A 26,178-nucleotide genomic window follows, 5' to 3' on the forward strand; every position below is an offset into this window, starting at 1 on the left:
CACAAGGCAATTTATCATTTAAAGGTCAGCACCTAGTTTTTACTTATTCAACAAAAAAAATCAAGCTTAAGTGGATGAACCTTAATTTACTTCCTCTGACCTTTATTTTCTAGTTATTTTGGTTTTGCTGAAGTACAAACACTGGTAATTCTAATGAACTTAAAAAAAAAAAAAAAACAAAAAACAAAAAACCAGAAAAAACAAAAAGCCCAACACACGAAAAGAAAGTATAGTGATCAGATAGTCCTCATTTTTACTGTGGTATTAAAACTTTTGGTGGAGATCGATCACATAATTGACCCTTTAAATTTAAAGGCACAGTCAAATAAAGTTTCATGTCCAACCCCAGAATTCTCTCCTCTTTACCATTACTACAGTTTTTCAGTTTTCTGAAATGTCATTTGCCATTCTCAGATTCCTAAAAGAAACCATCTATTACTTTGTGATTTAAGGCAGTTTGTTAAGAGCTCAAGGTTACTCTTTTATCAGACCCAGCTGATTTGAAAGGCTGACTTACTTATCTAATTCCTTTTAAAGAAGTCAAGTTATTAATCTCCAAGATACTCTGAAGTAGTCAAGGAAATACTACCAAATGTTATGTATTACCCGCTTCTCTTTCCAGCTTCTTTCTTTTAATTGTCTGGTACTTAAACAGCTTTGTTTCTTCCAACTTCTGGAAAATGTTACAATGCTTTTTCACACTCTTCCTGCAAACTCTAATTTGTTAATTATTACTCTTTGACAGTTTAATGAAAAATGTAGATAAAGAAGCTGACTTCTCAGTCCCTGCCAGAAGCAGGATAGTCTAAGTAGGTAATTATGTCTAGTCATGTGCTTGAATTACACTCTGGTCACAATATACTTCCACCACTTGGTAAGGATATTTTTGTTCATTATTTACGGGAGAGGCAAACTCAGTCTTCAAAAAAAACCAAAACCAAAACTCTGGTAGCAGAATTGACCCTAAAGAGATTTTGGCCTTAAACAATGCCAAAGATGGGACAGAACAGAAGCTGAGGGAGGGAAGCTACCTTTACATTCTTTCAACCACATTATGTATTATTATGAGGGAATGAAGTGGAGGTTTAAGTAGCATGGAACAATGCAAAATTTAAGGTTTATCACAGCTGCTACTGTAAAGACACACAGATGAGCCAACGGTCCCTGTCTTCACCTTCCTGTAGAAAGGGCAAGTTTAGAGGACACAGAGCTCTGCCAAGCTAGTGTGCTGGCCATTATGGTTGCACCAGGTCACTGCAGAAGTGTTTGTGAAGCAAACCCCAGCTGATCTCAGATCATGGATGGCCAAGAGAACTAGGAGAGACCACACATGTGTGGGAAGGCTTTCCCTGCACCCTCCCCAGCACAGTCCTTATGCAAGCTTTTACCTGTTTGCCTATATCTGGCTCTTGGCTATCAATGACTTGACTCATTCATTACAGAAATTCTCACTCTTATACTTGTAGGAGCAGAAATCTGGAATGAGCTTTTTTCCCCAGATGGGTGCAATATTTTTTCTGCTAATTGTTACTGGAAAGCTGGAGCAAGCATTCTCTGAAGTTTTTCATTTGCCCTATGAAAGGTTAGAAATGTTACTGGTTAACCATAGTGATCTGGGTATCCGATCGCCTTTTACCACCCAGCATCTCTTCTGCTTGCCTTTCCCACAGAGCCCAACTGCAGCCTTTGCAAGGCTCAGTACTGAATTCTGAAGTGTTAGCCACTTTGTATTTCATAACAGTTATTTCATAACGTATGCCTGCTTCCTATTGTCAAAAGAGTGAAATCAGAAACAGGAAATGTTTATCCACGTGAACCGGATCTATGAATGGGAAAATGCAAAAGCCAGTGGTCACAGGCAAAAATATTCTTGCTCAGGGGTTCAGGAAGGACAGAGAAGGTTTTCTTAGTGTATAGTGAGAAAACTGAAGCTGCTGATGGTTCTGGCATAAACCCCTACAAATTCTAGCACTAAATCCAGCTCATGACTTGGATATAGGTACATGAGTAGGAGCTTCATGGCTTTCTTTGCAGACATTTGTAGATAAGGTTTGCCTTCCCATGTATCCAGACTAAGATGTGGTTGGAATAATAATAATAAAAAAAAACCCAACACACAAACCACCAACCAAACAAAAATCACAATTGGAGGCAAGTCTGTCTCTTAAGATGACAGTATACTTCCCCTTACTGACAATGCGATTAAGACTTGCTTTCCTTGCAGCTTTCACTGTAACCAACTTTTCATATTTCTGTTATATGTGAAATCATTATGTCTTTTGCTATGAAAGCCGTTGGCAGTATTTCAGACTTAACAGTGAAGTGCAAACCATTGCTTCCCAGAGGCATATCTCTACCTTCTAAATCAAGAAGTGATAGAAACTCAGTGGAGAGATGATAAAAACCAGAAATCCAATGTTTGAGAAGCTTCCATGTAAAAAGAACAGAGAGAAAGCCTTATAATTAAATAATATTTAGCAAAATCAGAACACATCTTTAGAACCTTTAGGTGCTGGAGCGTGTCCAAAGAAGGGCAACGAAGCTGGTGAAGGGTCTAGAGAAGAAGTCTTATGAGGAGCAGCTGAGGGAACTGGGGTTGTTCAGTCTGGAGAAGAGGAGGCTGAGGGGAGACCTTATCGCTCTCTACAACTACCTGAAACGAGGCTGTAGCAAGGCAGGGGTTGGTCTCTTCTCCCAAGTAGTAAGCAACAGGACAAGAGGAAATGGCCTCAAGTTGTGCCAGGGGAGATTTAGATTAGATATTAGGAAAAATTTCTTCACGGAGAGAATGCTTAGGCATTGGAACAGACTGCCCAGGGAAGTGGTACAATCACAGCCCCTGGAAGTATTCAAAAAACACGCGGATGTGGTGCTTAGGGACATGGTTTAGAGGTGGACCTGGCAGTTAGGTTAACGGTTGGACTCAATGATTTCAGAGGTCCTTTCCAGCCGTAATGATTTTATGATTCTATGAACCGTCGCTTCTGGGATTAATAAAGAAAGCACTGATAAACACTGTGCACTCACTTCAAGATCAGCTATTTAGCTAATTCTTTGACTTATATTTTTGTAAAATATTAAATATTTTTAAGTACCTAGATAACTGCCAAATTTCACTTGGTTATTTGAATCTGTATAAACATGGATTGTATTTGCAGTTGTATTGTATACAAAAACAGAACCAGTCCAATAATATGATCCAGGGGCTCCCATTATAATTAAGTCCTAAAAGAAAAATAAAACAAAGCCATGTTATTCATATTTAAATATTCATGAAGATAAGCAAAACAAGTCAAATGCTTTTCTTTAGATCTCCTGTGAACTCAATGAAATACTACATCTGGCTCAGTACTGAGGGATTACCACTAGATCGCAGACAACATTTTTCAGACTTTCTAAAAATGTGGTTATTAAAAACTATGAGCTGTGAACAACTTAAAAGAGAGTAACAAACAGGATATTCTCTTCTCAAGAGTTTTTTAGAAATCATAATCTTAGGGTGAAATGGAGATTAAATAATACAGAATATTACTCTGTAAAGCAAGAAGATAAGTGTTATTAGTGTTAATGTTACATCAAACAGATTACTTTAAAGAGAATAATAAAACTTCACACTCTTTTTTCATGCCCTTTTTTCCAGATGAAAAGTAATTTTGGATTTAGTAAGGTGTAAAAGTATTCTTGGGAATAAAAAGTAAAAGTATTAGTTGGGAATTATCATGCAAGTCTTATCAAGACTCAATTAAAAAGAAAGTCTGATTTTTCCCTCCCACAAAAAAAAGACAGTGTTGATGTTTGCATTTACATATACACTTTTACGTATGTATACATATATGTGAGTACATATATATAGAGAGAAGTTTCCTATCTTTAATACACACCTCAATGTAAAAACTAGCCATTCCAGCCTGGCACGACCCGTGGTTTTCTCCAAACTTTCGCGCATGATCTGCAAATGGGCAAGAAATATTAAAAAGGATGAGAAGCATGTAGTTTCAGATTTTGTTACCAGGTCTTCAACAGAAGTTGAGACAAGTTAAAAAACAAAACAAAGCAACGTTGGTTTTCGGTTCTGTAATAAAAGTAAAAACACTGGTTTCCACTGTACAGCCTTTAGCTTCAATATATTATCGTAACAAACTCAAAGCATGAGGTATCACTTGATCACAGCTTCCTTTGAAATCTTGTGACTTTAAAGGCTATACTTTTCATTTTAAATTGTTACATGCATGAAATAGCACAAATAGTTTCAGCAGCACAGGTAGATAAGCTTAACTCTTCCACTCTGTATAATTCAGGCATAATGTGATTGACAGGCTTACGTATCTTGATAGGAGTTGCCCTGATGTTCCACTAGTGCTCTGAGGGATTTGTGTTACAGCTATCTTAGACATAATTGGTATCTATCGTCCTTAGCAGTTGTCTTTACATCCAACTCTCCCAGCTCTGTTTTCCTGCCTTTCTTTGCTAACTGCATCCCATCAGGCTTCCCTTTATCTCATCCATAGATTTGCTCACTTAAAAAGTCACTGAAGATAAAAGCACAATTTCACCAACACTCATAAATATCTCTGAAGCCAGCAGCGGGACATTTGATGGTGTTATCAGTCCACTCTATCAGTCCACACGGAAAGGCCAGATTGTCAGCTCTTCCTTGCACTGGCAAGGGGCAGGGTCATGAGATCGTTCTCCCGGATGGGAGGTAGGTATGAAAGGGAAGGCAGGGATGGACTTGTTTGATCGCTTCAGGTCTTGAGTCTTATTCTGCTCCCGCACTCCTCTGAGGAAGGACCACTGAAGGTCTCACACCACAGCAGCGGCCTTGGCAGGAGGCAAGCAAGGAACAGGGACACACAATGTGTCAAGGAACCACAGCAGCTTTGTATCAAAGGCTAAGGAGCGGACAGCAACAATCACTTGCAGGTATTACTGCTGCGCTGCTGTGAGGCACTCTCCTGAGCAGAACAAGCAAATGCAAGAGGAAAGGAAGGAAGGATGTCCTCTACTGGCCTATTTTTGAGAAGCACACATACTTCAGTGATCCAGTCCAAGGAGCAAGTGGTCTGATGCCCTATTTAAGCTAATTTTTTTGCCTGCTGAAAGCAGCTTTTCTTTGAAGTGATAAACATCTTGCTAACAAATTTACATCACAAGTTGGACTAGTATCATCAGCACTCAATCTTCAAACCTTTGGCTGCAGAAAGTCTGCTCAGAGCAACGCAGGCTCGTCACAAACTCCACACCATGCAATTACGTATCTTACCCTTCCCTACAAAGGACTCAAGCATTTTGCTTACCTATATAGCATGGGCGTATTCTTCTGCTCAGTTCAGTTCGAAAATCAGAAGAGATGGCAAAACAAATACCGTGTGGGAGTTTGTGTTCATTTTTTATGTAAAAGATATTTTTCCATCTATGTCCACAAGCCTATGGATAAAAAACAAACATGATGATTGACACAGAAGCCTAAGAAAGGTGAAAGCAGTCTGACAAACAGACACACAGCTCTAGTGGTTAATACATACAACGATAGATCCGTTGTCTTTTGGCTGCCTTGATAAGCTGACACCCAGCCACTGATTATCACGCTCTTCCAAACAAGTCTTCCCACAGCGCTCTCCATTGGGGTTGCCTAGGACACAAAGACCAATGCTCTGAACAGGGACAAGCTGAAGGGCTACATGGTGGGTAACAGGAGCACCCAAGAGGTGATACTGGAGTAACTCAAGTTTGGTGGACCGGACCTCTGTCTCTGTCTTACATAGGCCACATAGACTTTTCACTTTCTTCTTGAACAAAGGTATGACTGCATGTAGCCAAAGGGAGCATACTGGTTCTGAACACAATAGGTTGGCAGTGAGGATTGGCTTCTCCATCATTATTGAAATTAAGACAGAAAGTGACATTACACTCAATCTGATGAACGGCTGGCTTTGCAAGTGTTCTTCAGCCTAAAAGTTCATAAAAACCACAAGTAATACCTGTGAGTGCTATCTAAACTCTAGCCTAAAGCAAGCATCTCTCCAACTACATATCTATTGGTAGCATACCTTAAAATGATCTCTATTGCAAATGGCTATCGAATAAAGGGTGTATAACTGCAATGGCTACTGGGGATGTCAGATCATTAGGTATGCATGTCCTGTGTACTCCTTGCACTGTTGCAATTATTTAGCAGTAGCTCTTTCGTTTTGTTCTTAAGGAGAGTTAATTTTTAAAATCTTAGAGACATAGTGAAATGTCTTCTAACTCCCCCAAAAGGCTACAGTATTGCCAAGTTAGCAAATATTTGCTTCCTTTTAGAAAGCAGTAGTGGTACCCATGGTAAGAAGAAGCTACACATTTAAAAGTATTCTAAGTTATATAAAGCAAGCTTTTCCTTTGTAAGATGTTTGTATGAATAAGCATTAACCAAATTATGGAACAAGCACTTTCTATGCAATAGCATAACACAGTTTATGAAAAAACTTCTAAAACAAGGAAACACATCATGTCATTTGAACAAGCTCTTTTGCATAATTTTTAAGACTTTCCCAGATTCAATGCAGTTACTGGTGAACCCGAAACTTTTGAGGTTTAAGGGGTTTAGTTACCCAGAAGAGGGCGCCAATGCAGATCACAGAGTACTAGTGCGGACAGGGACATGGTTTGAAAGGAAACCACATAAATCAACACCCCCCCAAAACTGTGCTCGCACCAGAGCTGAAATTTATTACTGTCCAATGCATTAGAGAGTTTAAATAAATACACTCCTAATTTAGGCGACTTGCTGAATTCCTTTTACAGGACATACAACTGCACAACCTTGACTGAGCATGGAAACAGAATAAAGGGATACACTTTGTCTATTTAGTAGCCAGGAGAAAGATGAATGACTGCGGACTTTGCTACGTACATTCTCACAACTAACAGTGACTTAAATGATTTTATACCTAGGATGTCATGGACTTTTTGAGAGAAAATACCAGATTAATGGAATCAAGATAATTCTTTATCACATGGTAAGAAAATGTCAGGAGAAGCCCAACAACCATCCTTATTTCAGAGCTTGTTGCCTACTGTTTTGTGACAGGCCTAGCAATTGACATTTGCCTGAAGAAACTGCTGGAGCCTTGATTTCTTCTCCTTCCATACTACCTCTCCACTTTTTCCAAACATCAAGCTTTCTCCCTGCTCCGATGGAAAGACCAAACTAGTGCACTCAGGAACCCCTCACCACACTGCAGAGAGGACGACGCACCCTGCGCGCTGCAACTGTACTCTGCCTTCTTCCAAAAACAACACCCTTCACAGGGTCAAGAGGTGTCTGACCCTCCTTCATCTCTTCTTTACCACTTCCTCCCTCATTTGCCTTTCCCTAAGACATCAACAGAATAGTATGCAAAATCCAAGTAAATAGGAACCGACCTCGGCGCTCACAATAACATCACATTCAATTGTCTTTGGGCCAAGAGATTTTAGGTTACTGTAATTTAATAATTCCTGTAGGTCACCTGAGGAATGGTACTTAACAACGTGTGGGCTCTTACTCCAAGACAAGCACGAAGTAAAATGCCTTACTTTAAAAATCTACTAAAAAGAAGCTGATTTTCCTGCAGGTTGTCAGTTACTGAGGTTTAAGCACTAACCTTCCAAATTCTCCTACTTGGCTAATGTCAGTGACATGAACTTCCACATACTGAATATATACCATTTTCAGAGTCAAGTTTAGAATTTAGTTTTGGGATTTAATTTTGGAGTTATGTCACACAGAACTCCTCACTTCCTAAGGGAGACATTTCCATGGTTTCTATGAATTATAGAGCATGTTAATCTGATTGAAATCCGCTCAGAAAACAAAATTCCATTACACTCCCACATGTAAGAATTAATCCTCCTTTAAATCAGAAAAGGCACTTCTGATAACTCCCTTCTAGCACTACTTTCTGTCGTCTTATGACAATGACTTACCTGGGACTTGCATCACAGCGTATGTGGATTTGCAGGAAACGGCAAAAGTGGAGACCAGTGCCACAAATTTAGATCTCAAGGGACTTTCTGAGGCTTTCTATCAGTAAGTCAAACAAGATCAGATAACGATGACGTGAGAGATAACAGGAAGTTTTGCTCGTCTCAGTGCTTCATTCCTGTGTCTATTTCAGAGACGCGTAACAAGAAAAAGCACCACCATTCCTTCATGCTTGTTGGATTGTATTCCCCTTTTCCTTGGCTCCAGCATATGTTCTTGATTCAGGTTCACTTTGGCCCTCTGCTGACCTGCTATCTTACATCTCCTCTCTTTCTCTGACTGGCAAGTATTCAACCACCTTGGAAATTATAGGCCTTTGTGGGTGAGAAAAGTGTGAGCTTGACATCCCAGACACCGTGATGAGCCTCTGCTCAGGGTATGACATTATAAAAGCTTTATTGAATGAGAAGAGAAAATGCTGTATTCTGCACAAGCAACAGAGCAGCACTGCATAAGCTCAAGAGGACACGGCAGCTTGGTTGCCTCAGGGAAAAGGAGCACGCGCTGTCATAAAGTCACCGAGAGATAAGTAATTGCCCAGCCTGTGTACATTACACAGCTGGAAGATACACTTCTGTATAATCCCCGCTGCACGCATCCACAGAAACAGCACAATCGCATATAAATAAGGTCACAACTTATAAAGCCACTTTTAGCTTTGGCCTCAAGGACTCCAATACAGATGTTTGCAATGTCATCTGAGAAACCAGTTTTATATAACTTGCTTCAGTGCTTTCCATGCCCAGCAGCCTCCCATGATCCTTTTTATCCTCCCAGAACTCCTCTGGTCCTATTGCTAATTGATTAAAACTATGAAGGCTGCTTCAAAGACAACAAGACTTCTGATATCCTGCTCCTAGATGTCAGGGCCTCGTCAGACTCTTCTTTCATTTATCCAGGGCAATCTTTTCTCTTTTCACAGATTTGATAGGTCTTATACCTCTTACGTCCCTCAAACCACTTCTACCCAAAACATTTCAGTTAGGCGTCAGCTGTTTCCATAACTCTATAACAGACCTAGGTGCAGAAGGTCCTGTCTTCCTTGGAAGAGTACAGCTATTTCCACGGAGACCACCGGCAGGGTATGAGAGATGCAAGTGAGATCAAAAAGCCAAACTACCAAAGGCAAAACTTACTGAAATCAAAGTTGAAGAAATACAGGTCAGCCTTTTGGGGAAAACCATTAACTGTTCAATTTTCCAGTGTAATGATTCAGCTGGGGGAGCTAGAGGGCAATTTGTTCATAGGTTAATTGTAGCAGGGACTTAAAGGAAGGGTGGAAGGCCGAAACTGCGAGCAGAGCTTTCTGGCCTTATGTTAAACAACATGCACTGAATTTACTGTGTACATTTGTAGTTCAAACTTCTTATTTTTTTTTTTAGACTGGATGGAAAATTTTATAAATTGTTTCCTGTATTTTTAGCCAATGAATCACTGTGGATCAAATCTGAGAGCAACTTTGCTGAAGAATTTCTGTAATGTTTTGCAAGTCCAAAATGTAATAGGTCAAAACGTCTAAAGAACTTTGTGCAAGTCTCTCTGCAATAATCCATGACTACCCCAAACTGACATGGTCAAGTGGGAAATTCAAAAGACTAGAAGACTGGCAGAAGACAGACACTTAGTGCTACAAATAATAAACCTGAAGCATTGTATTTTGTATTTGTGCCTAGAGCTTGATTACAAGCCTCTGCATCTAACATAAGTCGTCGTTTAACGACACTCTAAATACAAATAAATCGGCAGTCTAGAATACTTGACACCATTGACAGAAGTACTAGAACTAGAAAAGAAACTCTCAAAACATTACTCCTCTGTTCAGCAGAGAGACATTTGAAAGTACCAGTGACGGACTGGGAAGACAAAGATTTGCTAGTGTATCTCATGGCTCCTCTCGACTCTTAAACCAGCCCAGGCCCCTGCACCACCTTGAACAACATTAAAATTCTCTAAAGTATGCCTGGATAAGTTGTTTCCAGATGCTGGGATGACTGCAGCACAAGACTATTCCCAGAAACTCTTTCTCTACTGAGGAAGCAGATAGGAATGTGTTACATAAAAAAATACAACAGCAGTTTTGTGTGATCAGAGGCTTCCTAATTGTGCATGAATCCTTCATTAATTAGTTATACCAGTTTCAAGGCTACTTTAGTGAAAAATAGCAACAAAGTGTTTTAACATTTTTATGTCTCTAAGTAATTCACATCCATTTATTACAAAAGCCCAACATTTGGAAAAACCCACTTCTATTGCCTGTTGTCACCTCTACATTTCTATGACTCATAATTAGAAACTTATTACCTCAATGATTCTTTTACTGAAAGAAATGTGAATTCAAGTATTTAAGAGAAAGACAGAAATAGTTATTTCTCAATTTGCCTGTCCCAGCAATGTAATACATCCCTGCACATTTTTCAAAGGAAATTACCCTGTTCTATGAGATCAGAACCCAAACTTGTCACTGGCAAGAATCCAAGCAGAAGAACGAGGAGGTCACTGACTGAAAGACACAGCACTGATAAAACCATTATGTCCAAAAGTTGCTGACAGCCTGAATGAGTTAGACAAGAGATAATTAAGTTCAGCTTTGCAATTGCAAGTTCCCTTGTGTATTTCTGTGACCGCTCGGCAGGATGGCAGAGGCTTAACAAACCTCAGATACTCTCCTACTTCATTTACATCCCATGCACCACAGCTGCTGTCGCCTTCTTCATTGACCTGTTTTACAACAGAGCACTTCTTTTCAGTATCTATTTAACTTCAGAAATGCTGTAGATGTACCTTAGTGATGTAAAGACATCATCTAGCACTAAGGGAAACAAACATTTTGCAAAAATCTCATGTGGTATCACTGTTTTTAAAAATGCAGGGCAAGACAGTAAACATCATTGTGTAACCTGTGGCCTCTAAACCCAGGAATAGAAGCTGTGCTAAATTAAGCCTTTGGAACCACATAAACATTTTCATTCACCTGTTGCATCATTTAATTTAGAATCCCCTAAGCTACTGAGGAAAAGCCCATCAAGTTATTTTGTTAGAGGTTTTGTTTCTCCACCAGCTAAATGACTAAGTCGAGAAGTACTGCAGATGTATGTAGTTTTCAAAGAACCTGAAACTTTCTACCCTTCCCTCCTTTCCTTCCCCCATGCAATGAAGGACTATTTTTACCTCCAATCCAGGAGTAGGGGTTTATTGCCTCTCAGCATATGCTATTTCACCACTTTAGCTGACTACTTTGACTTTTGCAAGCCTCCTCTCACAAACAAGCAGTCGGAGAAAAAAAGCTTTGTTATGTATCATTATTCAATAGATCTAAATATTGGAATGAAATTACTCAAAAAAAAAAAAAAGAAAAACAACTACTTGGGCTGGAATAAGTTTAATTGCAGTTCTTTCTATGAGAAACTTCTTGTCTTTTTCTTATGTGGCTACAAGTAAAGAACCACTGAAGTATCTTAGTTTTTTGTAGCTTAGTTACAAAAAATAACTCTGATTCCTATCCATAGGAAAAAAATAGATAGAACCCGTCAGTTCTAAGCATTATGCATAGATGTGTAGAGAAAGAATTGTTGTAACATTTTTGTCACAGAATGCTGCGTTCTGCCCTGAAAGCCCATCAGTTCATGACGTGCTATCATTTTCATTGGTTTCAAATATTTTGAAAACCTTTTCCCGCGCTTCTTATCCTTACTGGGCGGCAAGTTCATAGTTTTAACGGATCGGATGGTCTCGGTCACAGCAGGATAGAAAGTTCAGGAAGCTTTCTATGCATAGCATAGGGACAGAATGAACGGCACTGTACGCAAGCGGGGCAAGAACAGAGCCCAAAGTAGTCCATGCATATTCACAGTAACCCATTGCAAAGTGTTCTCCTTTTTAACAAGTATCAAACACTTGGAAGTTGGATAAGTGCATCCAGTTACATCTCCCAAGCATGGGGACTGGGGAGGTAGAGAGGAGTTAGGTTAAAAGCAGGAGCTGAAAAAATTGATCAGTCAAAAATAGTTTTGTTCCCCTGAAACTCGATTTTTCAACAAATCTGCAAGCAGGGAGAACCCATCTGCAAGACAACTGTGGTTCAGAGTTACTTTAGGGTGGCTTCTACAAAGGGAAGGCTTTGCAGAAGAAAAGACGATTTAGGCACATTCTTCCACCCCCTCATCTCTGCTCTGAAAGCTGGCCTAGCTTTCTGCTGAGAAGTATGAGAGACAGATCGAAACTCTCACGAGGCTTTTGAACTGGGTGCTGAAAGGTGCGAAATAAAACTGTGGGACGGGAGCCGTCCCATGCGACTTCTCTGAGTTAAGTTTTGGTGCATTTCTTTCTGTCTACAGAAAAGAAGGTGCCACCGTTTGCCGCTCTTCGGCAACAGCGTTGATCCGGCCCTTTAGCGAGAGGCAAACGCCAGTTTACTCTGGAAAGGACCAGGAGAAACCGCCCGCAGCCCTGAAAGAGGAGCCGGAGGAGCGGCGCTGCGCGCAGGGCGGGCGGGCGCGGGCCGTCCCGTCCCGTCCCGCCGCCGGCGGGGGCACCCCCGCCGCCCGCCCCGGCCCCTCCGCGGCCCAGCGCCGGCGCCCCCCGCCCGCGCCCCGCCGCCGACTCACCCAGCTGGAGCTGCTCGCACCGCCCGCGGGGGTTCCTCCCGATCCGGCAGCGGAAAATGGCCCCGGGGTTGACCACCGAGATGTTGGCGGGCCAGCTGGCCCGGGGGGCGCCCACCACCAGCCTGCGGGGCAGAGACGGCAGCGTGAGGGGCCGCGGCCGGAGGGAGAAGGCGCGACGGGCGGAACGGCCCCCGCCGGGGGCGGCCCGGCCCGGGACTCACCATCTCTCCTCGCCGTGGCGGTGCAGGAGGACCGAGTACCCGAAGAGGGTCCCGTTGCCCCCCCGGAAGAGCAGCGGGTGCTGGGTGTCCAGGTTGTAGGGCCGCGCCGTCGGCAGGCACTGCCACAGCAGGAGCAGCGGGGCGGCCCAGCCCGCAGCCCCCCTCGCCCTCCCGCAGCTCCGCATGGGCAGACGGGCCCCCGGCGCCGGCTTCCCGCCTCGCTCCGCTCTCCCGCTCGGCGAGAGGGCAGCGCCGCGCCCCCGCCCCTGCCCCTGCCCTGCCCAGGGACGGCGGCAGCCCGCGCCCTGCGCCACCTCTGCTACCGGCGGGGCAAGCCGGCGGCCTGCCCGCAGCCCGGGGCGGGGGTATCCCCTCCGGATGGGGGAGTCGCTCGGCCGCGCCGCCTCCTCCCGCGCAGCGGCAGCCCCTCTCCCTTCCCAGGCGGCGGGGGTCGGGTTTCTCCCCGCCCCGTCCGCGCCCCCGGGGGTGCTGCGGCAGGGGGCACGGCGCGCAGGCACCGGCAGGGTACGGCCCCCGGGACCCCGTATCCCCGGGCAGGGCACGGCCCTGTGGGACGCGGGCGGCCCAACGCCCGCCCCCGGCGGGACTGCGAGGGCGTCGGGTCGGGTCGGCTCACCTCACCTTACCTCAGCCCCGCTACACCTGCCCGGAGGGCGGCGCGGGAGGGCTGCCTGTGCGCCGGGCCGGCGGGCGGCCCCGAGGAGGCGGCGAGCCTTTTAGCGGTAGAGGGGGAAGGGAGAGCCGGCAGGCTGTCCCTGAGGACTCCCGGCTAACTTTCCCGCCCCAGCTGCCCTTGAAGCGCCCGGGCCCCCTTAGTTCAGTTTCCTGCGCCCGGAGCCCATCTCCCCTGAGCACCAGCCGGGGAGCTCCAGCCAAGCGCAGGCCTGTCCTCTGGGAGGGAAACTGTGTGGCGGGGCTGGCGTTTTCCTTTCAGATTCAGAAAAAGTCCCAGTACCCCTGTGCTGTACGCCTTGCCGCGCCGCCGTTGTGCTGAGGGGGTCTTCCCTGCCACCCCCTCCTGGTGTGTGGGGGGGTATTTGAGTCCTGAAACTAGTGCCCTAGCAGCAGAGGACGGGCCTGAGCCCCCTTTAATACCGGGGCTTCCCTGCTGCTATAGTAATCCGTGTGTACGGGTAACCTACGGATAACGGTATTTTGAGCCAGAGGAACAAGAACATAAGCGCTTCTTCAGAATGAAAAGTTTAGTTACAAAGATTACATATTGTATCTGGAAGACAAATCCAGTATCGTTTCAACTATCGAATATTATACACATTAGAAATAACTGTGGTTGTTTGGTAGAGTACCATCCCCTAATGAACTTCAGAACACTGCATTTTAAACTTCTTGGAATAAAAACCCCTTTCATTTCCATTCAGTTGGTGGAAATGTGTAAAGTTTAACACTTCTGCAAAATGCTGATCAACTACCAGAGCGGGACACTGAGGCAACACAGGAGTGAAACATCTTGTCATCCTAAGCGCACGCAGATGCGTAGCTCCTGGAATGAGATCAGCACATTGCAAGATCTGACAGTTTGTCTGTCAGTCAGTCAGCAGTGTATTTTTTCTTAAGTCCTCATCTCTAGAACCATCAGCGGGCTTCCCTGGATCACTGATGTGGAGCAATGACTGTTTCGTGTAAAGGAGTTCAACAGCTCCTCAGCTGCTATTCATCTTCCTTCCAACTACTGACATCAAAGGAGTTGCAACAATCAACAGCAGCTGTGAATCTGCATTTCTACCAGTCGAGAAGTTTTCACCGTCATTCTGAAAGCAGCAAAACAAGCATGATTCAAAACTGAAATGCTAAATTGTGGTTTAGTTGGTGGGAAACCATAACATTGTTTCACCACCACCCTGACCACTTAACTAGTTTGCAAGGACTTTCAGTCTTTTCTCCAGGATATCATTACAATTCCTGGGTTCATTTCTTATTCACGAAAATGGACACAAAGGTCTGCCCCTTGAATGATGGAGAAGGGAACAGTTTCCCAGACTCCTTTTCTATTGCAACTTTATGTCCTAAACATCTCTGTTCTTTCTGCTCTCTCTCCAGACCAATCTTAAGTCTATCATTTTGCAAACAGCTGATGTGGGAACCACGTGGCTGTGCCTGAGCAATCTCTTTGCAGCTGTATTTCTAACCATTTGAGAGAACCCCACCCTTACCCTTGATTACATGACTTGTTCTTCACACTTGGCCTTGTAGCTTATCAATGAGTGTCATATAGGCAAGGGGTAAATGTGTGCAAGCTGCTTAGGGTACTCAGAAACAAATTACAGTCCCCTGAGACCAGTATTGCTGGGAGAGTTTGGGGAAAGAGAGACACTGCTGAAAGTTATAGGGACTTTGTAAACCTCCAGTCTAGTGGCCCCTGGTTTGCTAAAGAAGGCACTGAGCTGGTGGCAGGGATCCTAGCTGGCAGGAAAAGGTAGGTGGTAAAGCTGTGGGATTCAGCTGTTGGCACATAAATAGCGGCTTATGTGATGCAGATGAGAACTGTATTGTACCTCACCTGTCAGGAGGAAATGTGTCATCTCCTAGACCGTGCTAGAGTAGATGTGATCATGATCCACCAGGCATCAATGAAATCAGCTGAACATAAATCTACTGGAGTGTGAGAAATCCATATTTTGCGAAATATTTGAGGTTTTTAGTACCGATCAGGTGCAGGACCAGGCAGAGAGCAAAATCAATGCAAAACTGACAAAATGGTGTAATAGAGAGAGAACATGAGTTTTGTTATGGATTAGGACAACTTGCAGAAAAGGTAGAACCAACACTGGAAGTCAAGTACCCGTATTTACAAAGAAAATGTATATTTTTATATTGAAAGTTATCCTGAAATAATAAAAAGAAATTCTTCCCAAAACATCTTGCCAGTATGCAATCTGGACAGCACATCTCCCATCGTCCTCTGTGAGTTAATAACACTAGAAGCAAAATATCACAGTGACTTCCTCTTCTGCTTGACATTGGTTCACCATCTAAGGCAATTTCAGAGGAGCTATTGGGATGGTTTGTTAAGTGAGAAAGTATATTAGTCTGTAGTTTGGCAAGCATTTTTTATAGCAGATGCGTGCACTTCATCTGACTGTCCTCATTTCTTGCTGCTCATTCTTGAATCATACTGCTGCCTCTGTTACACTGATACTGTTCTGTGTCTGAGCAGTGAACCAGATCAGAGAAGTGATCTGGGTTAAAAATAACCCAGCAAAACTCCCAAACCTACATCAGATTTGCAGTGCATATCTTGTGTGGCTGGCCAGTTCTATTGGGTGTTTTAGCAGGGTGGTTTAAGTTGGTGCTGCAGCTTTAGGAGCTTTCCAGGCAACAGCCTTAACTTGCTAGAAGTGGCAAGAGTCCGCAAAGTTAAAGCCTACACATCTACCGTAAAATGGAAGCAGAAATCCATTTCCCCAGCACTGATCTCCTGCTAGAGTTCAGGGATCTTGGCCCAAATAACTCCTCTGCCTATGTCCTGAGGGGTCCAGCTTAGAAAGAGCTGTATTAGAGTAAACCTGATTTACTGGTGCCATAAATGTCAACATACAACATCAGTGAACAAGGTGACCATACAGTTCTATATAGGATCATGTATCATTCTTCAAGATTTAATATTTCAAATGCAATTATGAGGTAGCAACTACTGCTGAGATTTTCATGTTTGTGTTTGTTGCATTTGGAAGAGGTATGAAAGGAAGTTACTGGGGAAAAAAAACCCCTTGCCTTCCCCATAGCTGTTCAATTTGGGAAAAGCAATGGTTTGGGTCTTCAATCACTCCGTCAACATTACTTGCCTGTAATACATCCCACTGCTGGTGAGAAGAAGGGAAAGAAAATCACTGTAGGAAGAACATATTCATTTTGAATGTCTGTCATTAGCTTTCTTCTGTGTAACCTGTACTATTCCCTTTCTGATTCCCTAACTTGGAAGGCATTTGTATTAAATTAAGTCCTGTGTATGGGCTGACGTTGGGTAACTGATCACGAGTGCTTTCACTGTGTTGCAAATACAAGGGAAAGCACACGTTCCTAAAAATCTTCATGCATATGCCTGCTTCCAGCTGTGTCTGTCCTTGGTCTCCTTTGTGTCATGTAAGCCTACACTGCTTAAGGAAGAGTACCTCCAAATCTACTCTCAATTAGAAATAAAAATGATCAGAGTTTGATTTCCTGTTCCTAATTAGAAAGATTTGAAAGTTTCATTTTGAAATTGTCTAAGTACTTAAATATTGGTATTTCAAATTGAAATTTTCTAAACCTTTGTAATTCACGGAAACATGGAAAATCTGGGGTTTTGGTCAGACCAGAACTATGTCTTGTTTTTCTGAAAGCTTCCCCCCCACCCCCAACAATGGCAGTGGGCCAAAAACTCTATTATTCATATGCTGTCATCTGAGAAATTATAGAAGGCAAATATACTGTTACACTTATCCCTAAGATTGTCTTCAAGAAACTTCATCTTCCCTCTGCTGTAAGTTATATGTGAGCTTGCATGAAGAGGATATATTGTCCACTGTCAAGTATAATTAATCACAGATGTCTGAGGCACCAAAAAGCAGCTAATATTAGCAAGGGTCTTAATTTTTATCATTTTGCTTATGTTCTCTTTAGAGATCTGAATTTAATTTAGAATCAGTTAAAGATGAAGAAGCTTTTCATTTAATTGACAAATATCTTCACGCTCACGTGATGTCTTTCTAGGAAATACTTTAAAGTTTTTTCTTCCCTTGAACACTTGTGTTGGTGAAATAAAGACAGGCTTTCCAAAAGGGCTTTCCAAAAGAGCTTTCCAATATTTAAGCTTATAATGGTGTCATACAGACAATGGCTATGGCATCCTGACTACGAGAAGCAAACAATAGATCACTGTAGTTAACAACAGCTTAACTAATGACTGCATTCTGATTTATAGATAAGAAAGACTGGAAATTAATCATTATATGTGTATGTGTGGTAAATTCATCGCATATCCTTTTTCTTCCTTAGAATTTTGTCTAAGATTTTTGAGTTGCAAGATCAGATCCAACCATAAATAATTAGTTTTGAGTGGAGCTGGGAGGTAACCTCTTTTCCCATCCCAAAAGTGTTGCTGAGCTTTTAAAACTTTCCCACCTCAAATTCAAACAAAGAATGTTTTCATGTGCCATCTCTGTGTCTTCCACTGCAAAAGTCTGGATCAGCACCGTTGTAGCTTTTTTCATTATTTTCACCTTTTAAAACAAATATTTTAGGTTTGATACAGTTATTTTGACATGAATAGCAAATATGTAAGTTCAGAGAATTTCAACATAAAATATTATTCAGTTTTCACTTTTTTCAAAATGAATAATGTCTTTAAATCGATTGTTTCCTGCAATTAATTTCCATTTCAACATATTAGTCTCTCCACAGAAAAAACTCCTGACCATCTCTTGATATTGCGAGTTTCTAGTTTTTTCATATTTCTATTCTTCCATAGGTTCCACATGTCTGCTGAAGAAATTGGGTGCAATGGGAATGGAACTTTGCCTAGGTTTATTTCTTAGCTGCAAAGCAACTTTAAGTTAAACATTAGTCTGTTGCTTCTGCTAGGCAAGATAAACGAGAGGACAAGCTAAAAGCGCAAGCTTTGGTTATTTAACCAAAGTAGACCAAAGTAGATAGTAGTCTTGCTGACAAGAAGCATCAGTTCTGTACTCAGTTATGAATTTATACGGCACTTATCATCACTAGACCAAAATCACCTGGACATACAATAGTTTCAGTTTGTATTAGCCTTTGAGTATGTGCATATGCCAATACAATGAGACCATTATGTTACACAGGACTGCCTTAATAGTTGTTATTTTCCAAAGGTGTCTATTCAAGGATACTTGAATGACTGAATATTTTGAGAAGAGTGGGGGTGTTCTTTGCTCTCTCTCTCTCTCTTTCCTTTTTATTTTTTTTTTTTTTAATAATTTGTAACAAAAAATAGACATGGTAAATGATTGGTGAAAGTTGGACAATTAATAGTTTAGAATCCGTGGATCAAATGATGCTGAGGCTGAAAGCCTTTGGCTCCATAGGAAAAGTAAGCACTGTGAAAACAACACCCAAATGATGAAGGTTTTGGTTGTGTGTGGAGCATGTTCTTTCAGCAGTGACAATGGCATGTTTCAGATAGGAAACAAACTCATAGGACCCCCTTATTTCTTGGAGGGAAAAAAGAAAAAAACCCAAACCAAAACAGTTGTTGGATGAGAACTGTTGAAAGGAAACATCTGGAGGAAATGCCAGTCCAATTTCAATCTTGTCTTCAGGATACCATAACTTACATTTTCCAGGACGTGATACTGTGCTTCATCAGACAACATCACAATGAGATCATACCTCTGAATATGGACTCCAGGCCACCTTTATGAAGCATGGTAATCATTATGTCTGATTCTGCTTCCTGAGAGAGTATATTGGAAATATTTCTCATCCATCGGTCATTTCTTTGATGCTAGCATGGAATCCTAGTTATGCACAAAAATTATTACTTCACAAACTCTGAATCTATGTGAGGATGGAAGCAAGCGTCTCTAACCAGGAGCCAGCCTTGAGATGTCAACAGAGTTGCAGAGAAAAACGTAAGGCAAGCCACAGCTAAATCCAGGACAAAATTACAATAAGAAGGAATTATGGCAGAAGGCAGTGAAAATTCAGTGATTTTGTATAGCCATATGCAATGTGAGACTTCTGGAATTTTTCAGAGGAGATGAAAAAAAGAGATTGTTCTAGCTTGTTATGTACATTATGTATGTATATTAATACTGTTCTAGCACTCTTTCCATGGATGCTCTTAGTATGATTACAAAACCCATCCATTCCCCATAAGGCATCTTCATGGATTTATTAATCTCTTTAAAAATTAGGGGAAACAAAAACTTTCTGGGAAGCTATCAAAGTTCTATTTGTTAAAATGTTGACTTAAATTGTCCTTGGTACTGGCATTACCTTCATAAGTAGTTATTTGCTAGCTGTGTATCTATGATTTCATAGTAATCAGGTCCAGTAAAAGTTTAGACCCTCACATTTTAAATGTAAAGAATTTTTGTTGGCTTGCAGGAACAAGAGCCGTCTGAGTATCATTGTCATGTAGTCTGCAAGAGAGGTTTTTTTAAAGTTACAGCCTCATATTCAAGAAAAATTTAGGAATATTGAGACTAGGCAGAAAACAAAGTGTATAGAGAATATACTACTAAGAGTTCATCCACTTATAGGTAAACTTAGTTGTCCTAGTTCCTGTTTTTTGCTGAAGTAGGCTCTGTTGGTTTACCTGGGTTTTTTTCTGTATAGTGATCTGTATAATAGGCACCGTAAACAATTAGTTACAAGTTGTTGCTATGAAAACTGTGATGAAATGAAACAATCAGCTGCTGTCCTACTTAGAGAAGTTTCTCTTAGTTGTCTTGGCTCTGTTTTAGAGTAGTACATGTAGTAGCTTTAATATTTTCTTTTTTAGTCTTTGATTTTGACGTGTCCTAATTCTCAGTTTCTTTCTGAATTATTGTCATCATAGCTGGATGTATTTGAAATCTATGTAGTCTTTTGTGTACTTGCAAACCCTACAGACTCAACACCCAAAATACATGTATGAGCTATGTATATATGTATTTTAATCTCATATTCCCATGGGTATGTCTTCTGTTGCAAAATGGACCTGGAGCATTCATAGCATACTCTTACACTCTTTCATTAACTTATTTTAAAAATTTACACACCCTATATGCATAGGGATCAGGTCTGAAAAAAGTTATTCTCCTTTTTCAGTGAGTGCTTATCATACCTGAGAAGGTGCCCTACAGTATAGCCTGTACTGAGAAGAGAATACCCTGACTGCATTGCTCCTCCTGTCATCAAAGAATATTGATATTCATCTCTTTGTTGCTAAAATACATCACTCCCAAAACAGTTGTCTGTTACAGCAACACAAGAAGCAAGATGCTTTAACAAAGAAAAGCTTTGGCAAAAGAGCCTTTTTATACGAACAATATTATATTATAATTGTAAGACATCAGTGATTTCCTAAGGAAGGAGTAAGATCTACCATGTTTTTTCCTTTTAATGAGACAGTACTTCCAAAAGTCAAGGAAAGGCCATATGTCTGTCTTTCACATAGTTGTGGTTTGCCTCCAACGAAGCATGATAATCTTTTTCTTTGTGGGAGAGAACTGTAAAGACACGTGTATCAGTTATTTTATGCCAAATGCATAAACGTTTATGTAGGAGCACAATGAACAGTGAAAGTGATTATTTAATAACTCCGATAACACAAATTATTCAGAAAATCACTCATGTCCTGGAAGACCATGCAAGCATGTGTTCAGCTGTAGCACAGCCCTGAATTTTAGTGAACTTAAAGTTCAGCTCATACGCGAATATCCTGTTTAGACACTCATTGACTGTATTTGTATAGCTTAGAGAATTTCACAGGAACTAGTGAGAATATTGCCTAATTTATGAACTGAAATGTATTCCTTTTTAATTTCTAAAAAATCCTGCAGAGATTTTTGCATTCTAGAGAGTTGCAATAAAACGCGTTAGCTAGTTCTTTCAAATCAGCTTTGCATGCATGGAAACAGGATGACCAATTTCTATAGTTTTCCTGCCTTCTATTAAACGGAGAAAAACAGCTGAGTTAATAAATGATTGAAATGTGAACTGAGTTGTGCAAATGTTGGGAGAATCCTAGCTTCACTGGCTTTTGGTACAACTGGGAACATCGTTATGTTTATTAGATGGTGAAATCTGCTAGTCATGTAAATGCTTAGGAATGGTTGGTTTTGTTCAGACTAGGGGTCTGCCCAAGCCAGTGCTCCTGTCTGCAGGGGCTGCCAGGGCAGACCACGGCAAGGACAGGAAAAACTGATACGCTGCTCCCCCACGGATGCTTTCCTGATCTCAGTACCCAAAACAATTTTCCACTTAGGGTTTTCCTGATTATGCGTGAAGAGCAAGCTCCTAACGTTTGTTTTGAAGCTGGATCCCCCAGCTGTATTTGTTCTCCCTGAGCTCTTGTACCAGAAGACTCAAGGGGGAACCAGGGCCTGCGCGTGCTCCCCACGCTCTGCTCCCCCGTCTCTTCCCCAGGCTGAAGAGGCTTGGCCTAATTCGTAACTCCTTGCATGGAAGCCGTTGTGCCTTTAACGAGTGCCCGCGGAAAGGTCGGTTTGGGTGTCCGTGGCAAGGTGCTGGTAGTAGGGCGGCTGCAGGGTGGCCTCTGCGGGAGGAGGCCAGGGGCTGCCCTGCGCCAGACACAGCCGGTTCCAGCCAGCTCCTCGACAGCCCCCCTACAGGCTGGGCCAATCAGCGAAGCCCCTGGTGCCCCTGAAAATAGCTAAGAAAGGGCAAAACGCTGCACAGGCAGTGAGGAGCGAGGGGGAAAAGAGTGAGAAACAGCCCTGCCAACACCAGGGTTAACGGAGGAGGAGGGGGAGGAGGTGCCCCAAGAGACGGAGCGGAGACTCCGCTGCAGCCTGCGGAGAGGAAAACACCATAACAGATATCCAGACTGTGGCTCATGGTGGACGCCACCCTGGAGCTGGTGGATATGTCCCGAAGGAACTACAGACTGTGGAGAGCACACGCTGGGGCATGTTTTCCTGACAGGAACTGTGGCCCATGGAGAGCTGATGGTGGAGCTGGTTCTCGTGACAGGAACTGCAGCCTGTGGAGAGCCCATACTGTAGCATATTTTCCTGACAGGAACTGTGGCCCTGGACAGCCCATGCTGGAGCTGGTTCTTCTGACGGGAATTCTGGCCCTGGAGAGCCCACACTGTAGCATATTTTCCTGACAGGAACAGTGGCCCATGGAGATCCCATGCTGGAGCATGTTCACCTTACAGGAACTGCACCCATGCTGGAGCTGGTTTTCCTGACAGGAATGCTGGGCCATGGAGAGCCCATGCTAAAGCAGGTTCTCCTGACAGGAACTGTTGCATTAGAGAGCCCACACTGGAGCAGTTTCTCCTGACAGAAACTGTGGCTCTGGAGAGTCCACGCTGGAGGTGGTTTTCCTGACAGGAATTCTGGCCTTGGAGAGCCCGCACTGCAGCAGGTTCTCCTGACAGAAACTGTGGCCCTGGACAGCGCACACTGGAGCAGATTTTTCCTGACAGGAACTGTGGCCCATGGAGATCCCATGCTCGAGCATGTTCTCCTGGCAGGAGCTGTGGCCCTGGAGAGCCCACACTGGAGCTGCTTCTCCTGGCAGGAATTCTGGCCCTGGAGAGCCCACACTGTAGCATATTTTCCTGACAGGAACTGTGGCCCATGGAGATCCCATGCTGGAGCATGTTCTCCTGACAGGAACTGCACCCATGCTGGAGCTGGTTTTCCTGACAGGAATGCTGGACCGTGGAGAGCCCATGCTAAAGCAGGTTCTCCTGACAGGAACTGTTGCATTAGAGAGCCCACACTGGAGCAGTTTCTCCTGACAGAAACTGTGGCCCTGGACAGCGCACACTGGAGCAGATTTTTCCTGACAGGAACTGTGGCCCATGGAGAGCTGATGCTGGAGCTTGTTCTCCTGACAGGAACTGTGGCTCTGGAGAGCCCACACTGTAGCAAGCGGTCCTGACAGGAATTACACCCATGCTGTAGGATGTTCTCCTGACAGGAACTGTGGCCCTGGAGAGCCCACACTGTAGCAAGCGGTCCTGACAGGAATTACACCCATGCTGTAGGATGTTCTCCTGACAGGAACTGTGGCCCTGGAGAGGCCACGCTGGAGCAGGTTCTCCTGACAAGCACTGGGGCCCATGGAGAGGAACTGCAGCCCATGGAGAGGACCCACACTGGAGCTGGGGAAAAATGTGAGCAGAAAGGAGAGGCGGAGAAGGACTGTTATGTACCCACAGTAACCCTGCATTCCCTATCCTCCTTGCACCTCTTGGGTGTGGGTGGGCGATATAGAGGACCTGGGAATTAAGGAATGAATTTGAGCCGAGGAAGAAAGCTGTGGTGGTGGGGAGGGTGGTGTTTTAATTTGTCTTTGTTTCTCACTCTCCAAATCTATTTTAAGTGACATTAAATTATTTTTCCCCAAGTCAGTTCTTTTCCTGATGACAGTAACTTGTAAGTGATCTCCCTGTCTTTATCTTGACCCACAAGCTTTTTCATCATACTTTCTCCCCTTGCCCTGTTTGAGGAGGGGGAGTGAGAGAACGGCTAGGTGGGTCTCTGGCAGCCTGACAAGGTCAACCCACCACAAAGTTCCATACTTTTTCCAGTTCCACAATACTGCTTTCAGTGTAAATGGACTAGGGCTGTAAAATTCAAGGTATAATCAATATTCATGGCAATATTCAAGGTATAAGTAAATGGATTTATATAACATCATGTAAATGTTCTCTATTTAACTCTCTCTATTTCCTAAAATTTGATTTGACTTCTTTTTTTTTTTTTACTTTTTTGGTGCAGCTTACCATGAGAGTCACAATGAAAGAAAGCTTAATGGAGGTCTAGTACCTGCAGAAGAGTCAAGCTAGTTCTTCATAACTAAGCGGTAAGAAACCACACAATATTTGATTTTTCCAGACTTTAAAGTGATGTGAAATTTTTCACATGATATATAAGCAAAGGATCCAACTCTTGCTTATGCAAATATCTCCCTGGGGTTTACAGCAATTACAAGCTCAGTATTATACCTTGTGATCTCGCCTCTGATAACCCTTCCCTACCATGTCTTCCCCATGAGAATCCTCCCTGGGCTGTAACAGAGGGTTGAAGAGTTCAAAAAGGGCTGAGGATCTTGTCCTAAATATATGAATTTGTATCAGTTTTAGATAAGGTGAGTGAAGAATCTACAGCATAGTATTTATTACATAATGATTAGAGATATGAAAATGCATCATAATTTTAGGAACAAAGGATTTTCTTATTTTAGGCAGAGTACAGTTACCTTTTTATGGTCTGTCATAATTTTAGAGCAAGTGAAAAGATGTAGTAATGAAAAAAACACACCTATATTTAAGCATTATTATAAGCCATATGCAATAGCACTTAAAATTTTATATAAAAAGTGATATGGGTATTAACCTACCACATAGAAAGAGAACAAAAATAACTGAGCCATCTTCTTTCTTGTGACATATCTGAACCACAGTTTTCTCTTTATTCTCACAGTCAAGATTATTTCATGTACACAAACTGACCATAAATGAGCATGCAGTTTGCATCATAGACATGCCTGTGGGATAAGAAGACAAAATATCTGTTTTGAGAAATGAGTGTTGCTTATCTAAAATTTTTTTTTCTGCTTACTGAGATCACAGAAGGCAGTTCAGAGAAAAGTAAAACAGAGTTTAAGTGTCATCACAGATGGGTAAAAATAAGATGTTGAATATGTATTTTGTGTAGCTCAGGCAAAATTGTATGTTTCTCAGAAAAACAAATTCAGATCTGGAGCTAAAAAATGCTGAACATCTTCAACAATGGGCCATGTCTCTGTAACCCTCACGAGCCGTAAAAGCTGTTTGGCATTTCATTTTATAAAGCAGAGATTTGCCCATACTATTCATTATTTAAGGTTAGACTGAGTTTGAAATTCTAGCTCTTTTAATAGCTAAAGGAGTTTTTCCATTGTTTTCAACTAGGCCACTATTTTGCCATCTGTGTATTTGTCTGGGACTGTGTGAAGACTGAAGCATAATCATTAGGTAGAATCAGATTAATGTGCTTTGCAGTGTGATTTTTTTTTAGGTTTTCTGGCTAATGAAAATTGACCTTCTAATTAAAACCCCCACAGAAATTCTGGCATATTTACTTAAAATATGATTACATAAATACTTGGCACAATGTGTGAAAAATAGATTATCTATTTAAATGAGTTTTCCCCAGATCTTTCTATTTTGAAATGATACAGTGTGTTATAATGTCTTTACTATATCATATCAGTAACATCCACCTTCTGTTTTGTAAAAAGAAGTTAACGGTTTTTCTTCTTGTTAAGTAGAATGAAGTGTAATATTGTACAGCTCTTTCTGAACAAACTTGGTTTCTGCTATAAATGTATAGCAATTACTATGAGGAACAAGTCACTAAACATCCCCCCTCATGTCCCGGTGGTTCATGTGCTGACAGCAAAACTTTCAAAGTCAAGAGTAAAGGTCTTTACAAACATAAAAGGTATGAAAATATAGAGTTAAAAAGGCAGTCATAAGTTTAAAAACAATAAGTTAAAGGATGAATTTGCTTGTGGTAATTTTATCTGTTACAGATCATTTTGACCATTTTACCACTTAGTCATTTTCAAAGTTATAGCTTATCTGAAATGGGAAATAAGGCTTACATAAGCAAATCTGACA

General features: G+C 42.2%; 1 protein-coding gene across 2 annotated transcripts in view; it reads right to left on the reverse strand.

Annotated features, from left to right (window-relative positions):
- The window catches only part of ITGA4 (integrin subunit alpha 4), a 41,956-nt gene extending 28,858 nt beyond the window's left edge, over nt 1-13,098 (reverse strand). For both annotated transcript variants that reach the window (XR_014228259.1, XM_082312795.1), the window contains exons 1-6: nt 12,834-13,098; nt 12,613-12,734; nt 5,526-5,632; nt 5,298-5,427; nt 3,882-3,949; nt 3,096-3,225 (exon numbers count right to left, since the gene is read on the reverse strand). Coding sequence is in view for 1 of the 2 variants with exons in the window: in XM_082312795.1 (XP_082168921.1) it covers nt 3,096-3,225; nt 3,882-3,949; nt 5,298-5,427; nt 5,526-5,632; nt 12,613-12,734; nt 12,834-13,018 (742 nt within the window). In the remaining variant the exon portion in view is untranslated. The remainder of the gene's footprint in view (nt 1-3,095; nt 3,226-3,881; nt 3,950-5,297; nt 5,428-5,525; nt 5,633-12,612; nt 12,735-12,833) is intronic.
- Between the last annotated feature and the right edge of the window lie 13,080 nt (nt 13,099-26,178).

The sequence above is a fragment of the Platalea leucorodia genome (genome assembly GCF_965183815.1).
Source record: "Platalea leucorodia genome assembly, chromosome: 5".
In the NCBI taxonomy this organism is placed as follows: domain Eukaryota; kingdom Metazoa; phylum Chordata; class Aves; order Pelecaniformes; family Threskiornithidae; genus Platalea; species Platalea leucorodia.